The sequence below is a fragment of the Cydia pomonella genome, unplaced genomic scaffold (genome assembly GCF_033807575.1).
Source record: "Cydia pomonella isolate Wapato2018A unplaced genomic scaffold, ilCydPomo1 PGA_scaffold_166, whole genome shotgun sequence".
Taxonomy (NCBI): Eukaryota; Metazoa; Arthropoda; class Insecta; order Lepidoptera; family Tortricidae; genus Cydia; species Cydia pomonella.
The window spans coordinates 90763-113212 of record NW_026907808.1 but is presented as its reverse complement, the minus strand read 5'-3'; the positions used below and the strand labels follow the sequence as shown (position 1 = coordinate 113212).

Here is a 22450-nt window from a genome sequence, read left to right as displayed (position 1 = left end):
AAAAAACGTCGTTTAACAAGTTATGTAAGTACCGTTTTGTGCGTAAGTAATGTACACTATGCGGCATAATTGCACGCCCACTTGATAAATGATTTCCATTTATAATTCTGCAGTTCGCTGGGTACAGAGTATACAGTATACTCGTACCTATCTCGTGCCTTTTATTCAGCTATGGTTTTTATGGCCCATAACTAAAACATGAAAATTATCGTTTGAAATTCAGTTTTTATTTTAAATGACAATAATCTAATGCCACGTCGCGCACACTTTTTCCTAACCGCGCACACAATCTTGCGTGGAGATGTGCGCAGCGGCTACAGGGCTTCCCCTCAAGCGAGGCGTACTGGTGGTCTGCTGGATCGAGCTGACTGATTACACTTTGCCGGAGGTTCATTACCGAATCATGCGGATTCACTGTGAAGGCGGTCTTTAACGGTCAATGGATACCGCGACAGGCCGTCCCGGCAACTGAATTGTGAAAATACCTTGCGCACTGGCATCTACATGCACTGTTGTATTATACCGACAGAGAGCCCACGGTGCAGGGCGTGTGCGGGCGTGCTACAGCCCTCGCCCGGCGCGGGCACTTCGCGGGCGCGGCGCTGGAGGCGCGCGCGCGGGACCTGGCCGCCGCGCTGAGTGCCCTGCAGGCCGCCGCCAGGGCCCGCGGGGCGAGGCTGCAGGCCAGGAGGGACCTGCTGCAGGTGTGTATAGAGAGCCCACTGCTACAGCACTTCGCGGGCGCGGCGCTGGAGGCGCGCGCGCGGGACCTGGCCGCCGCGCTGAGTGCCCTGCAGGCCGCCGCCAGGGCCCGCGGGGCGAGGCTGCAGGCCAGGAGGGACCTGCTGCAGGTGTGTATAGAGAGCCCACTGCTACAGCACTTCGCGGGCGCGGCGCTGGAGGCGCGCGCGCGGGACCTGGCCGCCGCGCTGAGTGCCCTGCAGGCCGCCGCCAGGGCCCGCGGGGCGAGGCTGCAGGCCAGGAGGGACCTGCTGCAGGTGTGTATAGAGAGCCCACTGCTACAGCACTTCGCGGGCGCGGCGCTGGAGGCGCGCGCGCGGGACCTGGCCGCCGCGCTGAGTGCCCTGCAGGCCGCCGCCAGGGCCCGCGGGGCGAGGCTGCAGGCCAGGAGGGACCTGCTGCAGGTGTGTATAGAGAGCCCACTGCTACAGCACTTCGCGGGCGCGGCGCTGGAGGCGCGCGCGCGGGACCTGGCCGCCGCGCTGAGTGCCCTGCAGGCCGCCGCCAGGGCCCGCGGGGCGAGGCTGCAGGCCAGGAGGGACCTGCTGCAGGTGTGTATAGAGAGCCCACTGCTACAGCACTTCGCGGGCGCGGCGCTGGAGGCGCGCGCGCGGGACCTGGCCGCCGCGCTGAGTGCCCTGCAGGCCGCCGCCAGGGCCCGCGGGGCGAGGCTGCAGGCCAGGAGGGACCTGCTGCAGGTGTGTATAGAGAGCCCACTGCTACAGCACTTCGCGGGCGCGGCGCTGGAGGCGCGCGCGCGGGACCTGGCCGCCGCGCTGAGTGCCCTGCAGGCCGCCGCCAGGGCCCGCGGGGCGAGGCTGCAGGCCAGGAGGGACCTGCTGCAGGTGTGTATAGAGAGCCCACTGCTACAGCACTTCGCGGGCGCGGCGCTGGAGGCGCGCGCGCGGGACCTGGCCGCCGCGCTGAGTGCCCTGCAGGCCGCCGCCAGGGCCCGCGGGGCGAGGCTGCAGGCCAGGAGGGACCTGCTGCAGGTGTGTATAGAGAGCCCACTGCTACAGCACTTCGCGGGCGCGGCGCTGGAGGCGCGCGCGCGGGACCTGGCCGCCGCGCTGAGTGCCCTGCAGGCCGCCGCCAGGGCCCGCGGGGCGAGGCTGCAGGCCAGGAGGGACCTGCTGCAGGTGTGTATAGAGAGCCCACTGCTACAGCACTTCGCGGGCGCGGCGCTGGAGGCGCGCGCGCGGGACCTGGCCGCCGCGCTGAGTGCCCTGCAGGCCGCCGCCAGGGCCCGCGGGGCGAGGCTGCAGGCCAGGAGGGACCTGCTGCAGGTGTGTATAGAGAGCCCACTGCTACAGCACTTCGCGGGCGCGGCGCTGGAGGCGCGCGCGCGGGACCTGGCCGCCGCGCTGAGTGCCCTGCAGGCCGCCGCCAGGGCCCGCGGGGCGAGGCTGCAGGCCAGGAGGGACCTGCTGCAGGTGTGTATAGAGAGCCCACTGCTACAGCACTTCGCGGGCGCGGCGCTGGAGGCGCGCGCGCGGGACCTGGCCGCCGCGCTGAGTGCCCTGCAGGCCGCCGCCAGGGCCCGCGGGGCGAGGCTGCAGGCCAGGAGGGACCTGCTGCAGGTGTGTATAGAGAGCCCACTGCTACAGCACTTCGCGGGCGCGGCGCTGGAGGCGCGCGCGCGGGACCTGGCCGCCGCGCTGAGTGCCCTGCAGGCCGCCGCCAGGGCCCGCGGGGCGAGGCTGCAGGCCAGGAGGGACCTGCTGCAGGTGTGTATAGAGAGCCCACTGCTACAGCACTTCGCGGGCGCGGCGCTGGAGGCGCGCGCGCGGGACCTGGCCGCCGCGCTGAGTGCCCTGCAGGCCGCCGCCAGGGCCCGCGGGGCGAGGCTGCAGGCCAGGAGGGACCTGCTGCAGGTGTGTATAGAGAGCCCACTGCTACAGCACTTCGCGGGCGCGGCGCTGGAGGCGCGCGCGCGGGACCTGGCCGCCGCGCTGAGTGCCCTGCAGGCCGCCGCCAGGGCCCGCGGGGCGAGGCTGCAGGCCAGGAGGGACCTGCTGCAGGTGTGTATAGAGAGCCCACTGCTACAGCACTTCGCGGGCGCGGCGCTGGAGGCGCGCGCGCGGGACCTGGCCGCCGCGCTGAGTGCCCTGCAGGCCGCCGCCAGGGCCCGCGGGGCGAGGCTGCAGGCCAGGAGGGACCTGCTGCAGGTGTGTATAGAGAGCCCACTGCTACAGCACTTCGCGGGCGCGGCGCTGGAGGCGCGCGCGCGGGACCTGGCCGCCGCGCTGAGTGCCCTGCAGGCCGCCGCCAGGGCCCGCGGGGCGAGGCTGCAGGCCAGGAGGGACCTGCTGCAGGTGTGTATAGAGAGCCCACTGCTACAGCACTTCGCGGGCGCGGCGCTGGAGGCGCGCGCGCGGGACCTGGCCGCCGCGCTGAGTGCCCTGCAGGCCGCCGCCAGGGCCCGCGGGGCGAGGCTGCAGGCCAGGAGGGACCTGCTGCAGGTGTGTATAGAGAGCCCACTGCTACAGCACTTCGCGGGCGCGGCGCTGGAGGCGCGCGCGCGGGACCTGGCCGCCGCGCTGAGTGCCCTGCAGGCCGCCGCCAGGGCCCGCGGGGCGAGGCTGCAGGCCAGGAGGGACCTGCTGCAGGTGTGTATAGAGAGCCCACTGCTACAGCACTTCGCGGGCGCGGCGCTGGAGGCGCGCGCGCGGGACCTGGCCGCCGCGCTGAGTGCCCTGCAGGCCGCCGCCAGGGCCCGCGGGGCGAGGCTGCAGGCCAGGAGGGACCTGCTGCAGGTGTGTATAGAGAGCCCACTGCTACAGCACTTCGCGGGCGCGGCGCTGGAGGCGCGCGCGCGGGACCTGGCCGCCGCGCTGAGTGCCCTGCAGGCCGCCGCCAGGGCCCGCGGGGCGAGGCTGCAGGCCAGGAGGGACCTGCTGCAGGTGTGTATAGAGAGCCCACTGCTACAGCACTTCGCGGGCGCGGCGCTGGAGGCGCGCGCGCGGGACCTGGCCGCCGCGCTGAGTTAATATCTTGATTATTTTGTTACAATCAGACGGAGAGAGAGGTGACCCCCCCTCTGCGTAGACTGATTCTGCAGCTGACGCACACTGCCAACTTTCTTTGATGTTCCTATACAGCTTTTGCATACAATAATACTATTAGAATAAGATGTCCAATACAAAAACGCTTAGTCATGCGTCTTAAAATTTCAGTAGGTTAAATTCGTATACAGAATTTCAACGTCACACTACTATTCAAAATGTATTATTTTTAACCGTAACTTCAAAAAAGGAGGAGGTTGAATTCGACTGTTTTTTTTTTTTTTTTGTAAGTATATTACTCGATATCTGCGAGAATCGTGTACCGATTTTCAAAAAAAAATTTTTTAATCGAACTGGTATAACCCCGAGATGGTCCCGTTGGCACCAAGTCGGGGTCTGATGATGGGATCTTGGAGGAATCGAGGGAACTCTTCAAATGTTATATATAGGTACATGTATGGCACTTTTGGTAATTTCTGAAGTCGGATATATTTTTTGTTAAAAAGTTAATATTATTTTGCTAGAGACATGCAATAAGCGACCTTATGGGAAGCGAGTACGAACCGAAGCTATATGTGTGCAGCTGGGCAGCGAGCTGGCGGAGGCGGGCGGGGCGCTGGCGGCGCGGCGCGCGGCGCTGCAGGCGGCGGAGGGCGGGCGCGACGAGGACTCGGCGCTGGCGCTGCGCACGCGGCTGCAGGCGCAGCAGCGCGAGCTCAGCGCGCTGCAGCCCACTGTCGACGCCTTGCTCACCAGGGCCGAAGCCGCGGCGGTAACTATACTACATTGTGCAACGAGGGGGGTAACTCAAATTTTGGATACGAGGGTGGTAATTCCCGACAGCCGCAGGCTGAAGGCCCGAGTTTGCAATATTCTTACCATAATATCACACTTGCGAAGAAAAAACTAAATTTTAAGCGAAATAATTCTTAAATACGGTGACATATCAAACATTCGTCCGCCATATTGTAATTTCTTGGCAGGTGAGGCATCGAAGGCACAGACCTATTCGGCTTTCAGCCACGATTGAAAATTATGTAAAAATATTTTAAACGGCTTAAATTAATCAAATTAAACAATTTTAAACATAAACAAAAATATTAAATTATAAACGTCAGTATTTTAAAAGTAAAACTCATTTGTGCTACTTGGTTTATATGAATAATTGTTTTAATTTAAAAAAGCTATAACATAAAAGGTTAAAAGGTTCTTAGTAATAACATACGACTTTTTTACAGGAACGCAACCCGGAAGACGCGGCAGAAGTAACTAAACAGGCGGAGTCCCTTAAAGAGCTGTACGAGGAGATGAAACTGCTGTCGGCTAAACGGCAGCAGAGGCTGGAGCAGAGCCTCAAGTACTTCAAGTAAGCACATAGTCCCATTGCACATTTTGTAATGTTTGTCTCTGAAAATATTTAAAATAATGTAAACAAAGTATACTGTTCTTTGAAATGTATTTGATAACATCCACTTGACTGTATTCTAACAAATAAATGATTTAATTGATTGATTGATTGAAAAAGTGACGAGATTTAGCTATGATATAGATGTATTTTTTTTTTATGTGTATATATACTAAATAAACATATGTTTCAGATTCGTGCAAGAATGCGCAGAGACGCAGGAGTGGATCAGCGAGCAGATGGGCGCCGCCGCCAGCGAGGACTACGGGCTCGATGTGGAGCATGTGGACACTCTGCAGCAGGCCTTCGACAACTTCCTGGCGCAGCTGCACGGTTACTATATACACATGATACACACTCGTGCAGGCCAAGAATATTGCCTCAAAAATGTATTTACATTACAAGTGCCCATCTTTGGCTCATTGACTTACATTTCAACTCAATCGGTCCAGTAGTTCCGGATCAAAGTGGCTGCACTAGACGGACAAACAGACCCGAGTGCTCCTACAAGGGTTACTTTTTTATCTTTTAAGATACGCAACTTAAAAAAATATCTAAAACAAGTTTCATTTGAAATGTCATTTTATCCATATTTTCCCGAATTCTGTTGTTGTCGAATACGCAATGATGAATGAATGAATTCAAAATAGTGACAACATGTTTCTGTGTGTTATAGCAAATGAGGGCCGCATCGAGGCCGTGTGCGAGGCCGGCGCAGCCCTGCTGGAAGAGAACACGCCGGAGGCCGACCGGGTCCGGACACGCGTGGACGATGTGAAGGGGCTGTGGGAGGACCTCAGAGAACTCGCGCTGGCCAGGCAGGAGGTAACTCGAACTTTCTCTCTTCGCGAAGTTAAACTCAGATAACGTTATAATCGTTTCGAATCTCTGTGTTTATTCTGATCTGATAGTCTGGTAAACTAATTTGTTAGTAAAAAATAAGTAGGGGAGATCGCGATATAGCATAAACATGGAAGTTGAGATTGGTAATTATTAAGATTTTTGCATTTACTAAAATTTAATATTGTTTGGATTCAAATGCGGGTATAAACGTTCGCTGTAGACCACATATTTAGTATTCAAACATAACAACAAAATTATATTTGTATCTTATTATAATTTAGACTCGCTTGGTTACGTGTAGCATAAAAGGAATTATGTTTTTAAAAGCGTATTTTTTTTGCTTTATTTATATAATTATAAGGTTCGTTTGAAAAATATTTAACATAAAGGTGAATTTACAGTACATATGGTGTTGCTTTATCGCAATAGTGCAATAATGAGCACATTATGTAACTATGTCGAAAATTAAAAAGGCCATATGTACTCTACAACGTTGTACGATATATGTGCGAATTTCATATTTTTCGCACTTGTAACGTAATGTACAATTTCTCAAATTTGTAATGAAATTTTGACATGACTTACTTAAAATTAGGTCCGGAAATACTACATATCAGGTGCGATGAGTGAAGATGATATGTAAAGGAATTTCATACTGCCTCACACACCTAGGACTGTAAGGCAACCTTCTTTTGTTTTTAAACGTTAAATTATGGCACGTCTTGGCATTCAACCATAAAAAAACCTATAAGCAAATTTCTGCCGTTATGCTTTTTTTTATTTTTTTTGTGTGTTTGTTCAATAATATTTCAGGGATTCAAAGGGGAACGAAAATTTGATTATTTTTGCGCTACGACGAACGGTTTAGGAGATACAGCCCTATAAAGTTTTTTTTTTTCAGTCATGCAGAAATCTTTATAGGGCTGTATATCCTAAACCGTGCGTCGTAGCGCAAAAATAATCAAATTTCCGTTCCCCATTGAAACTCGACGCACTGAATAACCTATCACATTAGGACATGAAATAATCATCATCATCCTATTTTTTTTATGTTTATTTCGTTGGAAGTTTGAGAAAAGCACTATAAAAATCTCGGCGAGAAACGGGGTTGCCGGCCGTGTCCCTATCTGACCTCGCTACGCTTGGCCGTCTATATCTACTTGGCCTGCAACCCTTCGTTTCCCGTCCTCTATAGTAATGTACTATTCCAGCCGGTTGTTTAGTTCTGTTCTGTGGCTCGTAAGTGTAGAGATGTTGAAGTGTGCCCCCCCCCCTGTGCAGGCGCTGGCGGGCGCGCGGCAGGTGCACGAGTTCGACCGCGCGGCCGACGAGACGGTGGCCTGGATCCTGGAGAAGGAGCCCGCGCTGCGCGCCGACACCGGCCGCAGCCTGCAGGCCCTGCGCGCGCAGAGGCGGCGCCTCACCGCGCTGCAGGACGACCTCCAGGCCATCCAGGCCCAGCATGACAAGCTCACACAGGAGGCTGACAGGTAACGAGAAGGACGCCGACACCGGCCGCAGCCTGCAGGCCCTGCGCGCGCAGAGGCGGCGCCTCACCGCGCTGCAGGACGACCTGCAGGCCATCCAGGCCCAGCATGACAAGCTCACACAGGAGGCTGACAGGTAACGAGAAGGACGCCGACACCGGCCGCAGCCTGCAGGCCCTGCGCGCGCAGAGGCGGCGCCTCACCGCGCTGCAGGACGACCTGCAGGCCATCCAGGCCCAGCATGACAAGCTCACACAGGAGGCTGACAGGTAACGAGAAGGACGCCGACACCGGCCGCAGCCTGCAGGCCCTGCGCGCGCAGAGGCGGCGCCTCACCGCGCTGCAGGACGACCTGCAGGCCATCCAGGCCCAGCATGACAAGCTCACACAGGAGGCTGACAGGTAACGAGAAGGACGCCGACACCGGCCGCAGCCTGCAGGCCCTGCGCGCGCAGAGGCGGCGCCTCACCGCGCTGCAGGACGACCTGCAGGCCATCCAGGCCCAGCATGACAAGCTCACACAGGAGGCTGACAGGTAACGAGAAGGACGCCGACACCGGCCGCAGCCTGCAGGCCCTGCGCGCGCAGAGGCGGCGCCTCACCGCGCTGCAGGACGACCTGCAGGCCATCCAGGCCCAGCATGACAAGCTCACACAGGAGGCTGACAGGTAACGAGAAGGACGCCGACACCGGCCGCAGCCTGCAGGCCCTGCGCGCGCAGAGGCGGCGCCTCACCGCGCTGCAGGACGACCTGCAGGCCATCCAGGCCCAGCATGACAAGCTCACACAGGAGGCTGACAGGTAACGAGAAGGACGCCGACACCGGCCGCAGCCTGCAGGCCCTGCGCGCGCAGAGGCGGCGCCTCACCGCGCTGCAGGACGACCTCCAGGCCATCCAGGCCCAGCATGACAAGCTCACACAGGAGGCTGACAGGTAACGAGAAGGACGCCGACACCGGCCGCAGCCTGCAGGCCCTGCGCGCGCAGAGGCGGCGCCTCACCTGATGATGGAGACAGGAGGTGACCGTGAGAGCTGTGTGATAAAAAAAAGCAAACTAATTATGTTTCGGATTGTTAGGATTGTTTCGACGATTAGTTGCGTTGCCTGTTCAAAGAAAACTACAGTCAGCGATGTATCAAAATACTGTTATCAAAAAACATACTCGTATTTTAACTTTTTTTATCTATTACAGATTGGGTGCAGCTTTTCCCGATGCCCGCGAGCACGTCACATCCAAACTAGAGGATGTCTCCGAAGCCCTGGAGGCTCTAACCTCGCGCGCGGCCAGTTGCCAACAGCAGCTGGAGCTGTCTGGACAGCTGCAGGCCTACTTCCAGCAGTACCAGGACCTGCTGTGAGTATCGACACTCTAGAAGATGTCTCCGAAGCCCCGGAGGCTCAGCCCTCACACGCTGCCAGCTGCCAGCAGCAGATCCAGACTAACAACCGTGTATTTTGATCCTTCGATTTTTTCAGAGCGTGGACCAACGAGATGATCGCAGCAGTGACCGCCCCGGAGCTGGCGCACGACGTGCCCGGCGCCGAGCGGCTCCTGGCGCGACACAAGGAGCTGGGAGACGAGGTGCAGGCCAAGGACGACGCCTTCAACGCCCTCTATGCCGATGGTATGTGCTTGTATTCTGTAGAGCGTGGACCCACGAGATGATCGCAGCAGTGACCGCCCCAGAATAGTAAGAATTGGCTCCTGCGCCCTTGAAGTGAGGGGCCTTGCGCGAGGGTCGCTTATCTACGCCATTGGTTTTCCACGATAATAAATAGAGAAATAGTGTGTTACAACTCGACTAGAATTAACGTTGATTTTGTTTAACAGGCGAGAAGTTAGTCCGCGAAGGCCACTTCATGTCCGCCGACGTCGCCGAGCGCATGGCGGCGCTGCGAGCTCGCCGCGCCCAGCTCGACGCGGCCTGGGCGGCCAGAGACACTATATACCATCAGCATTTGGATGCCCTGGTGTTCAGGAGAGACGCTGACGCACTGGACAACTGGATCACTAACAAGTAAGTTATGCGAGGATGTGCTGCGTTGCGAGCTCGCGGAGAGAAAACCGGAACTATAGTTTTAGTCATGTCCGTGGTTCCGTCTGTCCGTACGACTGTCCGGCACAGCCATTTTTATAAAAACTATACGATAAATTTAAATGAAATTTGAACATAGATGTATTTCGTGAGTCGCTACTTACTTTAGAAGTAAAAATATGTTTTTTGTGGCGACACTTCTTACATTTAACTTTCTTGAAAATACTCCTTTTCCTTGTGTCTTTTTTAGTACGGTACGGAATCCTCCGTTATAGATCCGATTTTGATCCCAGACACTTACAGTCAGAAATGGGTAGAGTATAACTGAATGTGTTCTCCAGGGTTCCGCTGGTCCGCGACGGCAAGGTGGGCGAGAGCGTGGCGCAGGTGGAGGAGCTGCTGGCGCGCCACGCCGAGCTCGAGCAGGCCATACACTCGCAGCAGGACCGCGCTCAGGCCCTCACTAGGATCACGCTGGTAAGTCAAGTCAGTGGGGAAACTGTAGCGTTCGGCCATCCTCGGCTCCGTTCGGCTCAGCATAGATAATATTTTTATGGTCTTCCCACGTCTATCGACGTGGAATCGGCAATAGCCGATAGAAAAAGCTTTATATCCAAGCTATAACAGCGGAAAAGGCCAACGCCTGCCAACGAGACGACGTCTTAAAAAAACTATTTCAAGCAACAAGGCTCATAGTTTTAAAATTTTTTATTTTATTTTTATTTTTTATTTTATTTAAATATGAAACAAACGGTCATACAAAAAATATTATTACAGTTTCTTGTCTTAATCTAGACCTATAGTTTCCATGTTTGTTAAACATATCTTTATATAGAAGCACGAAAAGTACCTATATACGTTTAGGTTCAGCTAAATAGTAAGAGGTTACACAGAATTTGAGAAATCAGATTTACAAAACACTCAGTGAAAAGCACAATGTAAAACACGTTCTACATTTATAACAACTTTTGAATAAGTATGAAGTATCGACAAACATGACATAATAATACTTATTATATACGCGTTAAGATTTATATGCTACTAGTCTTGAATACTGTTTTCAATGAACTTATGGTACAATTAAATATGTCTACATTTTTAACAATGTTATGATCATTATAGAGGGCACATGCTCGTTTAATAAACATATTTTTAGAATAGTTAGTTCTACTACATGGAATGGAGAATAAATGCTTGTATCTGGGACGACATCGGCGCTCTTTATTACCTGGAACTCTTATACATATGTCTTTCAACAAGCTAGGGGCATCAATATAACCATTTATTATTTTAAATAATAGAACAGAATCAACGCAGTCTCTCCGACACTCTAGTGACTGCATTTTATGACGGTTTAAGGATTCCACATAATCTTTGTATTCAATACCACATTTAAAATCAAGGGATTTTAGGAACTTTTTTTGCAATCGCTCTATCCTGTCAATATGAATGCTGTAATGGGGTTTCCAAACCGCACATGCGAACTCAAGCCGACTTCGTACATAACTGTTATAAAGAATTTTAAGTGTTAATGTATTCCTGAAAGGTTTACCAATTCGCAGGATCATACCTAATTGTTTAAAAGACTTAGCTAAAATGGAATCGATATGAGGTATAAATGATAATTTCTCGTCAATGACTACCCCAAGATCACGAATCTCCCCTACTCTTACCAGGTCCTGGTTACGAGGGTCATGCCAAAAGAAATTAGATACTCAAAAGTTACCGACTTTATTCTTTATTACAGCTATCTATTTTTTCGAAGTAGTCACCGTGAACACGTATACACTTTTCCATCCGTCTAAACCACTTAGAAAATACCGATGACCACTCTTCTTTAGATACCTCAGAAATTTCATAATTATACGCAGCCAGGGCATCTTCTTTGTTCTCAAATCGCCTTCCTTTTAATTTTTCTTTAATTTTGGGAAATAAGTAAAAATCGCAAGGGGCTAGGTCGGGGGAATATGGCGGGTGGGGCAAGATAGTCACGTTTTTTGAGCTGAAATAGTCAAGTGTTCTAGCAGAAGTGTGAGGGGCAGCGTTGTCATGGTGCCAGAGCAGGTGCTGAGTTCCCGATTTCGGCCGCTTGTCACACCAAGCTGACAGTACTCTGGGGGCACAAACTGTCACATACCATTCAGAGTTGACTGTCCTTTGATCTTCTAGCACTATCGTAGCAATATGTCCCGTCTTGCAGAAAAATGAGGCAATCATTTGTTTTTGTGTACTTCGGGTTCGGCGACATTTTGTTGGCGTCGGCTCATCTTCAAAACACCATACTGTGGACTGCCGCTTTGTTTCGGGGTCGTAGTTATATAGCCATGTTTCGTCACCTGTAAGTATATCATATACATTTTTTTTCTCGCCAGCGTCGAATTTATCTATCATAAATTTGCACCAATCTACGCGGCGGTCTTTTTGCAAATCGGTGAGTTTGTGCGGCACCCATCTTGAACAACGCTTATGAAGGGCCAGATGATAATGAATTATAGTTTGCAATGCTGCTGATCCAATACCCAGCTCACGCTCGAGCTCTGCATATGTAATTCGTCGGTTCGCACGAACATTTTTTTCCACAGCCTGTACGTTTTCTTGAGTGACTGCGGTTGGCGGCCGTCCGGTCTTCGCCTCATCTTCAAAGGTCTCTCGTCCCCTTTTAAATTCAGCAAACCAATTAAAAACAGTTGCACGTGAACAAGCAGACTCGCCAAAAGTTGAAACTAAAAGTTCAAAACACTCTTGAGGTTTTAAACCTTTTTTAAAATCATAATAAATCATAACACGAAAATCACGTCGAGTGAGCTCCATTGTTGCGAAAATTTCCCTCCAAAATTACCCAGAAAAAAAAATAATTAAAAAAGGAATCCTAACATTTTCCGAGTGTTCCATATTTGAATTTATTAGCAAATAACCTACCTTTACAATGGTGTATAACTGGCCAGTATCGATCAAATGACCATAGAGTATCTAACTTCTTTTGGCATGACCCTCGTACATAATTTGTAATTAAAGTAAGACGGTGTTTTTTTTCTAGTAAAACTAATTGTATTACATTTTTCTATGTTTAAAAACAAATTATTCTCTCTACAGAAGCGCTCAAAATTACATAGATCATTTTGTAACAGTTCGCAATCAGAAGAATTACGAATAACTTTATAGATTTTTGCATCGTCTGCATAAAGAAGAACGTGAGAGTGGGATATACATTTTACGATATCGTTTATATATAACGTAAACAATAGAGGCCCCAAATGGGAGCCTTGGGGGACGCCTGAGCTGATATATTTGCTTTGAGAGATAAACCCTGATACTACCACCGACTGTGTGCGATTTTCTACATATGACTTAATCCAACGAAACAAATCACCGTGTATACCGAGCTAAAAATGGCTTATTTATAAATTATATAAATTCCTATGTCCCAAAATATTGTGCAAAAGTATATAATAATTATTATTTTAAATTGCTCTTAACTAATATCATTATTCACAATACAATAAATATAAAAACTGAAATTGGTATAAATAAAGCAATTAAAAAAAATGCAATGCAATGTTTTTTTGTCTTATGTACACTATTTAGTGTATTTTAACCACATCTATGGCCCCTTGTTTGATATCTAGGTTAAAAGTAACGGATATCTGGGTTAAAAGTAACGGATATCTGGGTTAAAAGTAACGGATATCTGGGTTAAAATCAACGGATATCTGGGTTAAAATCAACGGATATCTGGGTTAAAAGTAACGGATATCTGGGTTAAAAGTAACGGATATCTGGGTTAAAAGCAACGGATATCTGGGTTAAAAGCAACGGATATCTAGGTTAAAAGCAACTTGATTTGCTTTCGCACTATTCAACGTCAAATCAAAATTGCCTCCGTTAGTATTCTAGTTCAAAACGTATTAAAACGTGAACGTGTATTATCACCAGGTGGAGCAAGCCTTCAAACAACAGCAGGAGTCGGAGCAGGCCGCGCGCGCCTCGTCCGCCGCCGCGCACGCCGCCGAGCGCGCGCAGCGCCAGCGGCAGAGGGAGGTCGAGCGCATCGCCGAGCTGAGGAGGAGAGACACTGCTCCCATACTGGAGACACAGGTACTTATGTACACTGCTGTTGTGTGGGGCACTGGACGTCGAACTTCGCTCGACATTCGTCTAACACAGGAATAAGCGCGGCGTGTCCCGTACGTCGCGCTTCGCCCGACTTGTGACGTCAGACTGAGGGCGCCCAGTACTTTTTCGTTACTGAACGTATATGATCGCTGTCTTCTTGTGACAAGAAAATTATTATACAAAGTTTGATGTATTATGTTTTTATAGGTATACAATACAAGCTTATTTACTTAGTCCGTACGGTGACCCACGGCGACGGCTTTCGATACAAGAACACGCCATAAAAAATCACTTTTAATTAAAAAAAATTGTGATCTGAACCCTTTGCCGTGGCAGGTGAGCACGGGCTCGGCGGCGTCGTCGTCGGAGACGCTGGCGCCCGCGCCGCAGTTCGAGCGCCTGCCGCGCGCCGAGCCCGTCAAGCGCGCCGAGAGCATGAGCGTGAGTTCATTATGCCATTATTTGGCCTCATTTTATTACCTACCTATTCATTCAACTTTTTTTTTATTGAGATTAAGAAGCTGTAAGCCATGCGATTAATAAATATTTAGATATTGTAGGAAGTGGTGTTACGATCTGGTGTAAAAGCGTTTTCATTTAATTTAACTGGTTTATGTTAAAAATTCCTAACGATGTTGAATGAAAAAAAAAAAACAAATATGATGACTTAATTGCAAGAAGTATTTTTTAATCTTATTTTGCAAAATTGATTAATTTACTCCTAAATGAGATTGTCTGAAGTTAAAAGGATTTAAGCGATGGCCTTCTGATTGTACAGGGTAGGCAAATAACAAGTATACATGTCGTTTTTAAATTATTAACTGTATTAAGTTTAAAGATTGTTTCAAATATATATTATTCAGGGTTGATAAATACATGCGGAACATAATGTCTGACATATGTCCACCGCTAACAGCAGGCAAATGTCTGACATATGTCCACCGCTAACAGCAGGAAAATGTAAGTATAAGTATGAATCATTGCAATTTTCAGCATCATTTCGCGTATTTTCGGCGTTGGATGCATTACAGATGGTCGGCTTTAACCGTTTACATTTCATCAGCTTGCTAGCATAGACACGTTATTTCAGAGAGCCCCACAGATGTGTCAAGAGCTGCAAAATTTAATGCCAATCGCTGTGTCTGTTTCTCGAAATCAATCAAGCAAACAACGTGTTTTAAAACAACACAAACATTTGAGAAAAAATTGCTTGCTACTAGAGGTAGACATTTCGCAGAAATTATCTTCCGTATACAACTGCCAAATCTGAATACGATGTTTACAAAAAAAAATCATAAATTTTGCATTTAATATACTTAAGTAAAATTTGAAAACAAAGTGTATCACTCTTATTTGCCCATCTTGTTTATTATTTACCTCTGTTTTATGAAACAAATATTTATTAAACCGAGATTAGACACTGCACCTACTTAATCTTTCTGGTTTAACCCATTGGTTGACTGGTAGAGAATGCCTTAAGGCATTAAGTCCGCCATTTGTACCTTCATGTATTGTGCTATAAAGATTTAATTAATTAATTAATTATATTCAAACGAATCTTTAACCTTTTGAACGCTACGCCTATCACACGCGGCGCGTAATCGTGAACCTTGTCGGTACGCATGAAGGTTGATATTGGGCTGTAGCCGCGCACGTCATATGACGTCTTTGGCGGTCAAAACGTTAAGAACTCGCTTATAACGTTGTGTAGCATTTTTTCCGCCATTTACGAGTGCTAAGAATGTGTGTGTGCGTGTCAGGTGATGAAGACGCCGAAGCGCACGCCGTCGTTCACGACGCGGCGCCGCACGCAGAGCTTCCGCCGCCACCGCCGCGGCGACGTCGAGCTGCCGCCCGTCGAGATCGAAGGTGACTTCATGCCTGCTTTCACATTTAACTAACTGTTTTATTAACTACATTGTCAATAAAAAATAGCGGAATTGGCCGTGGGTAAATACAAGCGACGACAACGCACGCCGTGGTGAAAATACGAACTTTCGTTGAATGACATCTTCATAGTATTTGGCAGCTGCCAACTGTCAAATAAGCAATGTATAGAATAGAATATTATAGAAAATAAAATAAATAAAATAAATATAATATGTATATATATACATGTGAACAACAAAGTGAATATTGACACGAACACCAAATAGGATGCCGCTCAGCATAAGCCGTGTCTGTTAGGCGCGGTACTGGTTTTCAGGCCACCCGAAATTAAAAACTAAGACTTAAAAGTAAAACAGAAAGCAACAGAACAAGACAGAATATGTGTAAGAAAGAAAGAGAGAGTGAGAGTTTACAAATATTTCTTTTTGACTATGTCCGCTTCGTTATAAAACTTGTTGGGTTACGAGTAAATACTTTTAAAGGTTGTATTTAAAAGAAGTAACGGATTTGCAGTTTCTGATTGGTGGCGGTAAATTGTTCCAACACTTCGTTGCAGCATATCGGAAGCTGCCACGAAAAGCGGACGTACTGTGTTGCGGGCCGTCAAGTCTGAGGGCACCACGTACATAACCCTTCGAATACTTAAGTTTTTTCAAATAGATAAGACAGCTTTTTATCGTGAATGACTGTTCCACGAGGTGTTTACACTTATTAACAAGAGGGTATTTCCTCTTACTCGTAATATTTGGTATCTGGCAGGATACCTGGAACGCAAGCAGGAGTCGGGCGTGGGCGGCAAGCGCGCCACCGTGCGCTCGTGGCGCTCCTACTACTGCGTGCTGTGCGGCCAGCTGCTGTGCTTCTTCAGGGACGAGCTGGACTTCAGCGCCGCCAAGGCCGCCGCGCCTCCACAAGCCATCCTCAACGTGAGCCTACCATTTTGTATTGTTTAACCTTTAATATGTGTGTGCTGGTCAAATCTAAATCGTAGCCTCAAACCTCAGTTGTGCTGTATAGAGCAAAAAGATTACTAAAAACTCGGTCAGGACCCTTATATACACAAACAAGATTTTATTAGTCTGCGGCTCGCCTGATATTAAGCAGCCAGCGCAGCTCAAGGACGCTTGCAGGGTTGACAAAGTGACTTGTAACTACGCAGGAGAGATTGATTCAATTCAATTTAATTAATTCAGGTCAAAATATGCCTATATAGTTTGTTAGTAATTACATTAGACTAGATAAAATTACACATTAACATTATTCAAAAAAAAAATCATAAATGTTAAAATTGGTAATCAAATCAAAATGAAAATCAAACATTAAATTGGATTTAAAATATGAAAATGGTCAAAACAAATAATTAGTTTAGTTTAGTTTCTTTATTGGTAAATTTTTTTTTACAGTTATACATAATTCTATATAAAAATTAACAATGAAAGTTTACGGTTCCTTAATAGTTATTACAATTTTTTTTTTTTTTAATTATCTCCTTCATAAAATCATCGACAGAATAACATGCTCAATAATGAAAATATAATAATGAACCTATACAAAAATGACAATGTAAATGAGTGTGATGAGTAAGTACCCCGCTGTCCGCAGGCGCGCTGCTCGCCGGCGGGCGACTACACGAAGCGCGCGCACGTGTTCCGGCTGGCGTGCGCGGACGGCGCCGAGTACCTGTTCGGCTGCGCGGGCGCCGCGCTCATGCGCGACTGGGTGGCCAAGCTGTCCTTCCACGCCGCGCTGCCGCCCGCCCTGCAGCTCACGCCCTACGCGCCGCCCGACTCGCCCACCGCCGAGCTCAAGCGCCGGCTGCAGAGGTGTCTGACCGCTGTCCTTACTCGTACTGTTTGTGTATTACGAACGAGTGTTCGTAATTTCTGTACCGCCCATGGGACACATGATAACGCTTCAGAGTAAAAAAAGGAAATAAATACAACTTCTGCGTAATTTCGAGCGTAGATTATAGCCCTACGTCGAAATTTAGGATTTACGGACCGCATCGCAAGTGTGATGAAAAAAGTTTTATGTATAATTTTTTTCATTTACGTTTATTGTTTAAAAGCAAACTTTAATCCAAAAAGGACTAGAGGACGTAGCTGCTATTCCCCCGAGGGCCGAGGGGAAACGGAGGGACTCACTAAAGCTCCGTCAATTACACTACTCTAAAGGCTAAAATCTTCCGAGTCACAATATAATTACCGCGTACATTTATTTCAAGTCTATAGTATTTCTGGTATTTCCTCATAATAATGTCTGTTTGTATGTCCTGTGTAGAAGTGCGTCATCGTCATCAAACGAGTCGCCCGAGCCGGAGCGGCGCTCGCGCACGCAGGCCGAGATCCTGCAGGAACACCGCGACAGCCAGACCAAGCAGGCCGACCAGGACCGCAGGAGTGTCGACACACAGGAGAGGGATATAGGTAACATAGTACACTCCCCGCTACACCGCGACAGTCGGGCCAAGCGGGCCGACCAGGACCGCAGGAGTGTCGACACACAGGAGAGGGATATAGGTAACATAGTACACTCCCCGCTCCACCGCGACAGTCGGGCCAAGCGGGCCGACCAGGACCGCAGGAGTGTCGACACGTTATCGCACGATACGAACGTGGCTGGACAAAAAAAGTGTAAGATTTTTCCGTCACGACCCGTCCCTTTCGTTCCACCCGAGCGCTCTACGACACTCGTGCATTTTTCCGTCGCGACCATTTCGTTCCAATCGACTGTTCCGAGAGAATTTGTTGATAGTAGTTTAATAATTATATAAATACTAAACTCAGATGTTATGTAGTAAAACAAAAAAAAAAAGCGGCCAAGTGCGAGTCGGATTAATAAAAACTACTTACTAGATCTCGTTCAAACCAATTTTCGGTGGAAATTTGCATGGTAATGTACATCATATATTTTTTTTTTAGGTTTATCATTCTCTTATTTTAGAAGTTACAGGGGGGGGGGGGGGGACACATTTTACCACTTTGGAAGTGTCTCTCGCGCAAACTATTCAGTTTAGAAAAAAATGATATTAGAAACCTTAATATCATTTTTGAAGACCTATCCATAGATACCTCCACACGTATGGGTTTGATGAAAAAAGATCGAAAGATCATAATCGGACAGACAGACGGACATGACGAATCTATAAGGGTTCCGTTTTTTGCCATTTGGCTACGGAACCCTAAAAACGTTGTCTATAAAATCTAGCACCATTACATTTAATTAATTAAAACCGTAGGTCTAAGTTTAAAATGCAATGTCTAATTATGACGCACGTTGTAAATGACCGTTTGTTTCTGAACAAAAATATTTATCGAAGTACGATTGTCATCTAGGCGTGGCGTTCACATTTAGAACATAAAATGCGTACCTACTTTTACAATAAAGTACAGTATTATTGCGTATTCCAGAATGTTCGGTGTTGCCGTCGTTGCCGCCGCGCAAGCCGCCGGGCGCCAGCCAGGAGGACGTCTCCGACGTCGTCATGAGGTAACACCATCACCAACTTACGGCATTATATTATTCAAAAACGACTATCAAGTGTTAAATGTCGTTGCCGGTTATCCTAATCCGGTTACAAAATTAAACAGAGATTTTATAAAGAAGGTACATTCAGAATAGGACAATTCGATATTAAAATTTAACTCTGTTTTTTATGACACATTTCTAAGTTGTTTACCTATTGTATAATTTAGAAAATATACCTTTAATATGTGTGTGGTGGTCAAAAATGGTGGGTTCAAACCTTATTTGTGCTGCTCGGTAGTACAGAAAAAATCTTTATCGAAATTGCAAAAAGAAATGTGGTCAGGTCTGCGTATGATCCTTATCACACAGAGCGGAGGTTAATACTGAGCGTGTGTTCAGAGAGTACGTATGTTGCAGGAACTCTGAGTCGTCGTCGTCGTGGGGCCGCTCGCGGTTCTCCAACGGCCGCGACCTCAACTCCGAGTTCATCAAGTCTCAGCGCGATGGTAAGCACACATTCACACACACATGATGAAGAGAACAGGAAATTAATATAGTGAGAGACGCTCGTGCGGTCATTCAAAATTCCTACATGTAAAGTTCTTTTTATTTACCTATTTAAATAGCTGATTATAAGGAGTAACTTTTATCTGCCAGGGTCCGTGTGAACGACGATAGAATACTATTTTAGTACACGCAAGTTAAAACACCAGCACATTTATTGTATTTGACAGCAATTTCAAAATGCCTGCCATCAAAAATATTAAACAGGAACAAAATACTATATGAACTTCCAATTCAAATTTTTGCTTTTGTGTCGTCGAGCTTTCTTATAAGCTTTATGTTTCGTTCTTTATCGTTTTGTCTATTCTTGTTTTATTTTATACTGTGTATATTATACGTTTTTAGTTTTCAAAGCGCATATACTGAAATATTAAACACTATTGCAAACATTAAAGATTAATAAGGCAGAGGGAATTTATTTCCCACAATGATTTCCAACTTTAAGACAACCCTATTCACGTTAAAGGGTTAATTTCAATCGTAATATTGAAGTATACGCGCTAAAACATAACCTACAAACTTAGTTTGCGACGGCGCGCCGCCGCTACCGCTATCCGGCCCGCCCGAGCGTCCGCCTGCGCTGCCGGAGCGCCAGCAGGGCGCCGCCGAGCGCCAACAGGGCGCCTCCGAGCGCCACGCGGGCGCCACCGAGCGCCAAACGAGCGCCACCGAGCGTCAAACGGGCGCCACCGAGCGCCAAACGGGCGCCGGCGAGCGCCAGCCGGTGTCCGCGCTGGTCAACAGCTACCAGCAGCGCGCGCGCGACCAGAACCGCAACCAGTGGGGCTACGAGAGGAGCAACAACAACTGGGGCGTGGAGACGTCGCACTTCTACTCGGCGAGCGAGCTGGGTTAGTGCGCTTGTAGGGTAGCGGTCGTGCAGTGTGGTACACACGGGGGCATCTAACTCGTTTCTGAAATAAATTAACGAAATTTGGCGATCGTGGTTATCAGAAAGATTACTTTCATTTATTTTATTGCTTCGTTATTTTGATACATACAGTGAGGAAGAAAATTATGGGTCCTGAAGGAAAAGTACTTTAAAACCTTAAGTTAGGTCATTTGACTTAAAGGAAACATCCTTTTATATTTAAAAAGAAACAGAGCTGCATTCAAAGATTAATTGAAATTCGCTTCCCTCGCAATTCAAATCGCATTTAAATAATACTAAACATTCGATTTTATGGATATTTTGTATGAAAAACGAGTGTAAGACCTAATGTTTTTATGTAGATAAATTTTAACATTAACATAACTATATCGACTTCTTCTTCTTCAACCCAGCGTCTTCCCGGCCTTGCGACGGGGTCCGCTTTCCTACTCAATCTTCTTCACTTTGAACTATATGAACTATATCGACTAGTGGAATAAAATAGTGAACGTTTTTTTTTTTTGGTCGATTCTATTCCCAGGCGATATAATCGAATTAAAAAAAAACATTGAATACAGTTTTATTTCTTTTTAAAAATAAAAGAGTGTCGCCTTTAAGTGAAATGAGCTAACTTAATGTTTTAAGACACTCCCTCCAGGGCCCTTTAAATTTTTCCATCCTGTATATAGAGACGGACCAAACTAACTCTGCATGGCATTAGCAATGACAGTGTGGCAATGTCATTATTAATGTCAAATTTCTATGAAAACATGACGTTTATAATTGATCTTTTCAAATCAAGCAAAGTTAGCTTAGACGGACTCTACATAGTTTGAGTACATAGATTATAAATGATAATAATGTCATTTTTGGAAACTCAATAAACTTGGATATTTATTTATAATTTCGAACATGGGTTTGATGATCTAATAATATAAGAGAATGATGTAAAAAATAGCTCGTGCTGCAGCTAGAAGCCTCTTCCTCTTCGCCTCGCCTTTTCCCATTTTATGTGGGGTTTGTGCATGATGCCGCCAGATGCTGCTGACAAATGAAACTGTCATTTCTCATCGGCCCGAACTGTCACGACCAGACGCCGAACAGTAGAACGCCTGGCCATTTTCATAAAATCAACTACGATGACAATTGACAAGAAAAGATGACACCTAGTTAGGGTTCCGTAGCCAAATGGCAAAAAACGGAACCCTTATAGATTCGTCATGTCCGTCTGTCTGTCCGGTTATGTCACAGCTACTTTTTTTTAGTAGTATAGCTATCTTCTTCTTCCCAGCGTTTGTCCCGGCTTATTGCCACGGCCCATGGGAGCCTGGGGTTCGCTTGGCAACTTATCCCGAGAATTGGCGTAGGCACTAGTTTTTACGAAAGCGACTGCCATCTAACTTTTCAACCTAGGGGGTAAACTAGGCCTTATTAGGATTAGCCTGGTTTCCTCACGTTTTCCTTCAGCGAAAAGCGACTGGTAAATATCAAATGATATTTCGTACATAAGTTCTGAAAAACTCAGCCAGGCTTTGAACCCACGACCTTCGTATTGAAAGTCGCACGCTCTTACCGCTAGGCTACCAACGCTTCTCGTCGTATAGAATAGACTATCATGGTAAAAAGAAAAAAAATCTTAACAAATTATACACCTGAACCTTCCTCAAGACTCACTCTATTGATCGGTGAAAACATGAAAATCCGTTCAGTAGTTTTTGAATCTATCGCGAACATACAGACAGACAGACGCGGCAGGGGACTTTGTTTTGAACGACACCAATTAGGACTTTGTATGTACTTAAATCAGTGAATAATAAAAATAAAGGATTCTTTTTCACTATCTTTAAAAGATGAATCTTAGGTATAGTAGAAATGTATAACATTAATATTATCAACCTTCTAGAAATCTTTTCTTGACATTTTCGTCGTCCTGTTGCCTATTATATGAAATATTGAAGGCCTGTGTGGTAGCCGGGAGCCCTTTTTAAGCTTGCCCTAGAATCCTCTTTCATGCCAAAATATCAGT

The 22450-nt window shown here is 47.8% G+C and overlaps 1 protein-coding gene across 1 annotated transcript in view; it reads left to right on the top strand.

The window, feature by feature from the left end:
- The window catches only part of LOC133533444 (spectrin beta chain, non-erythrocytic 5-like), a 109185-nt gene that overhangs the window by 81840 nt on the left and 4895 nt on the right, over positions 1-22450 (top strand). The window contains exons 65-83 of the mRNA XM_061872427.1: positions 530-3644; positions 4330-4518; positions 4985-5112; positions 5345-5484; positions 5828-5976; positions 7276-7484; positions 8675-8836; positions 8959-9107; positions 9314-9500; positions 9860-9995; positions 13452-13613; positions 13968-14072; positions 15392-15500; positions 16281-16447; positions 17124-17344; positions 17802-17947; positions 18932-19010; positions 19407-19495; positions 20078-20404. Of these exons, the coding sequence (XP_061728411.1) occupies positions 530-3644; positions 4330-4518; positions 4985-5112; positions 5345-5484; positions 5828-5976; positions 7276-7484; positions 8675-8836; positions 8959-9107; positions 9314-9500; positions 9860-9995; positions 13452-13613; positions 13968-14072; positions 15392-15500; positions 16281-16447; positions 17124-17344; positions 17802-17947; positions 18932-19010; positions 19407-19495; positions 20078-20404 (5969 nt within the window). The remainder of the gene's footprint in view (positions 1-529; positions 3645-4329; positions 4519-4984; positions 5113-5344; positions 5485-5827; positions 5977-7275; positions 7485-8674; positions 8837-8958; positions 9108-9313; positions 9501-9859; positions 9996-13451; positions 13614-13967; positions 14073-15391; positions 15501-16280; positions 16448-17123; positions 17345-17801; positions 17948-18931; positions 19011-19406; positions 19496-20077; positions 20405-22450) is intronic.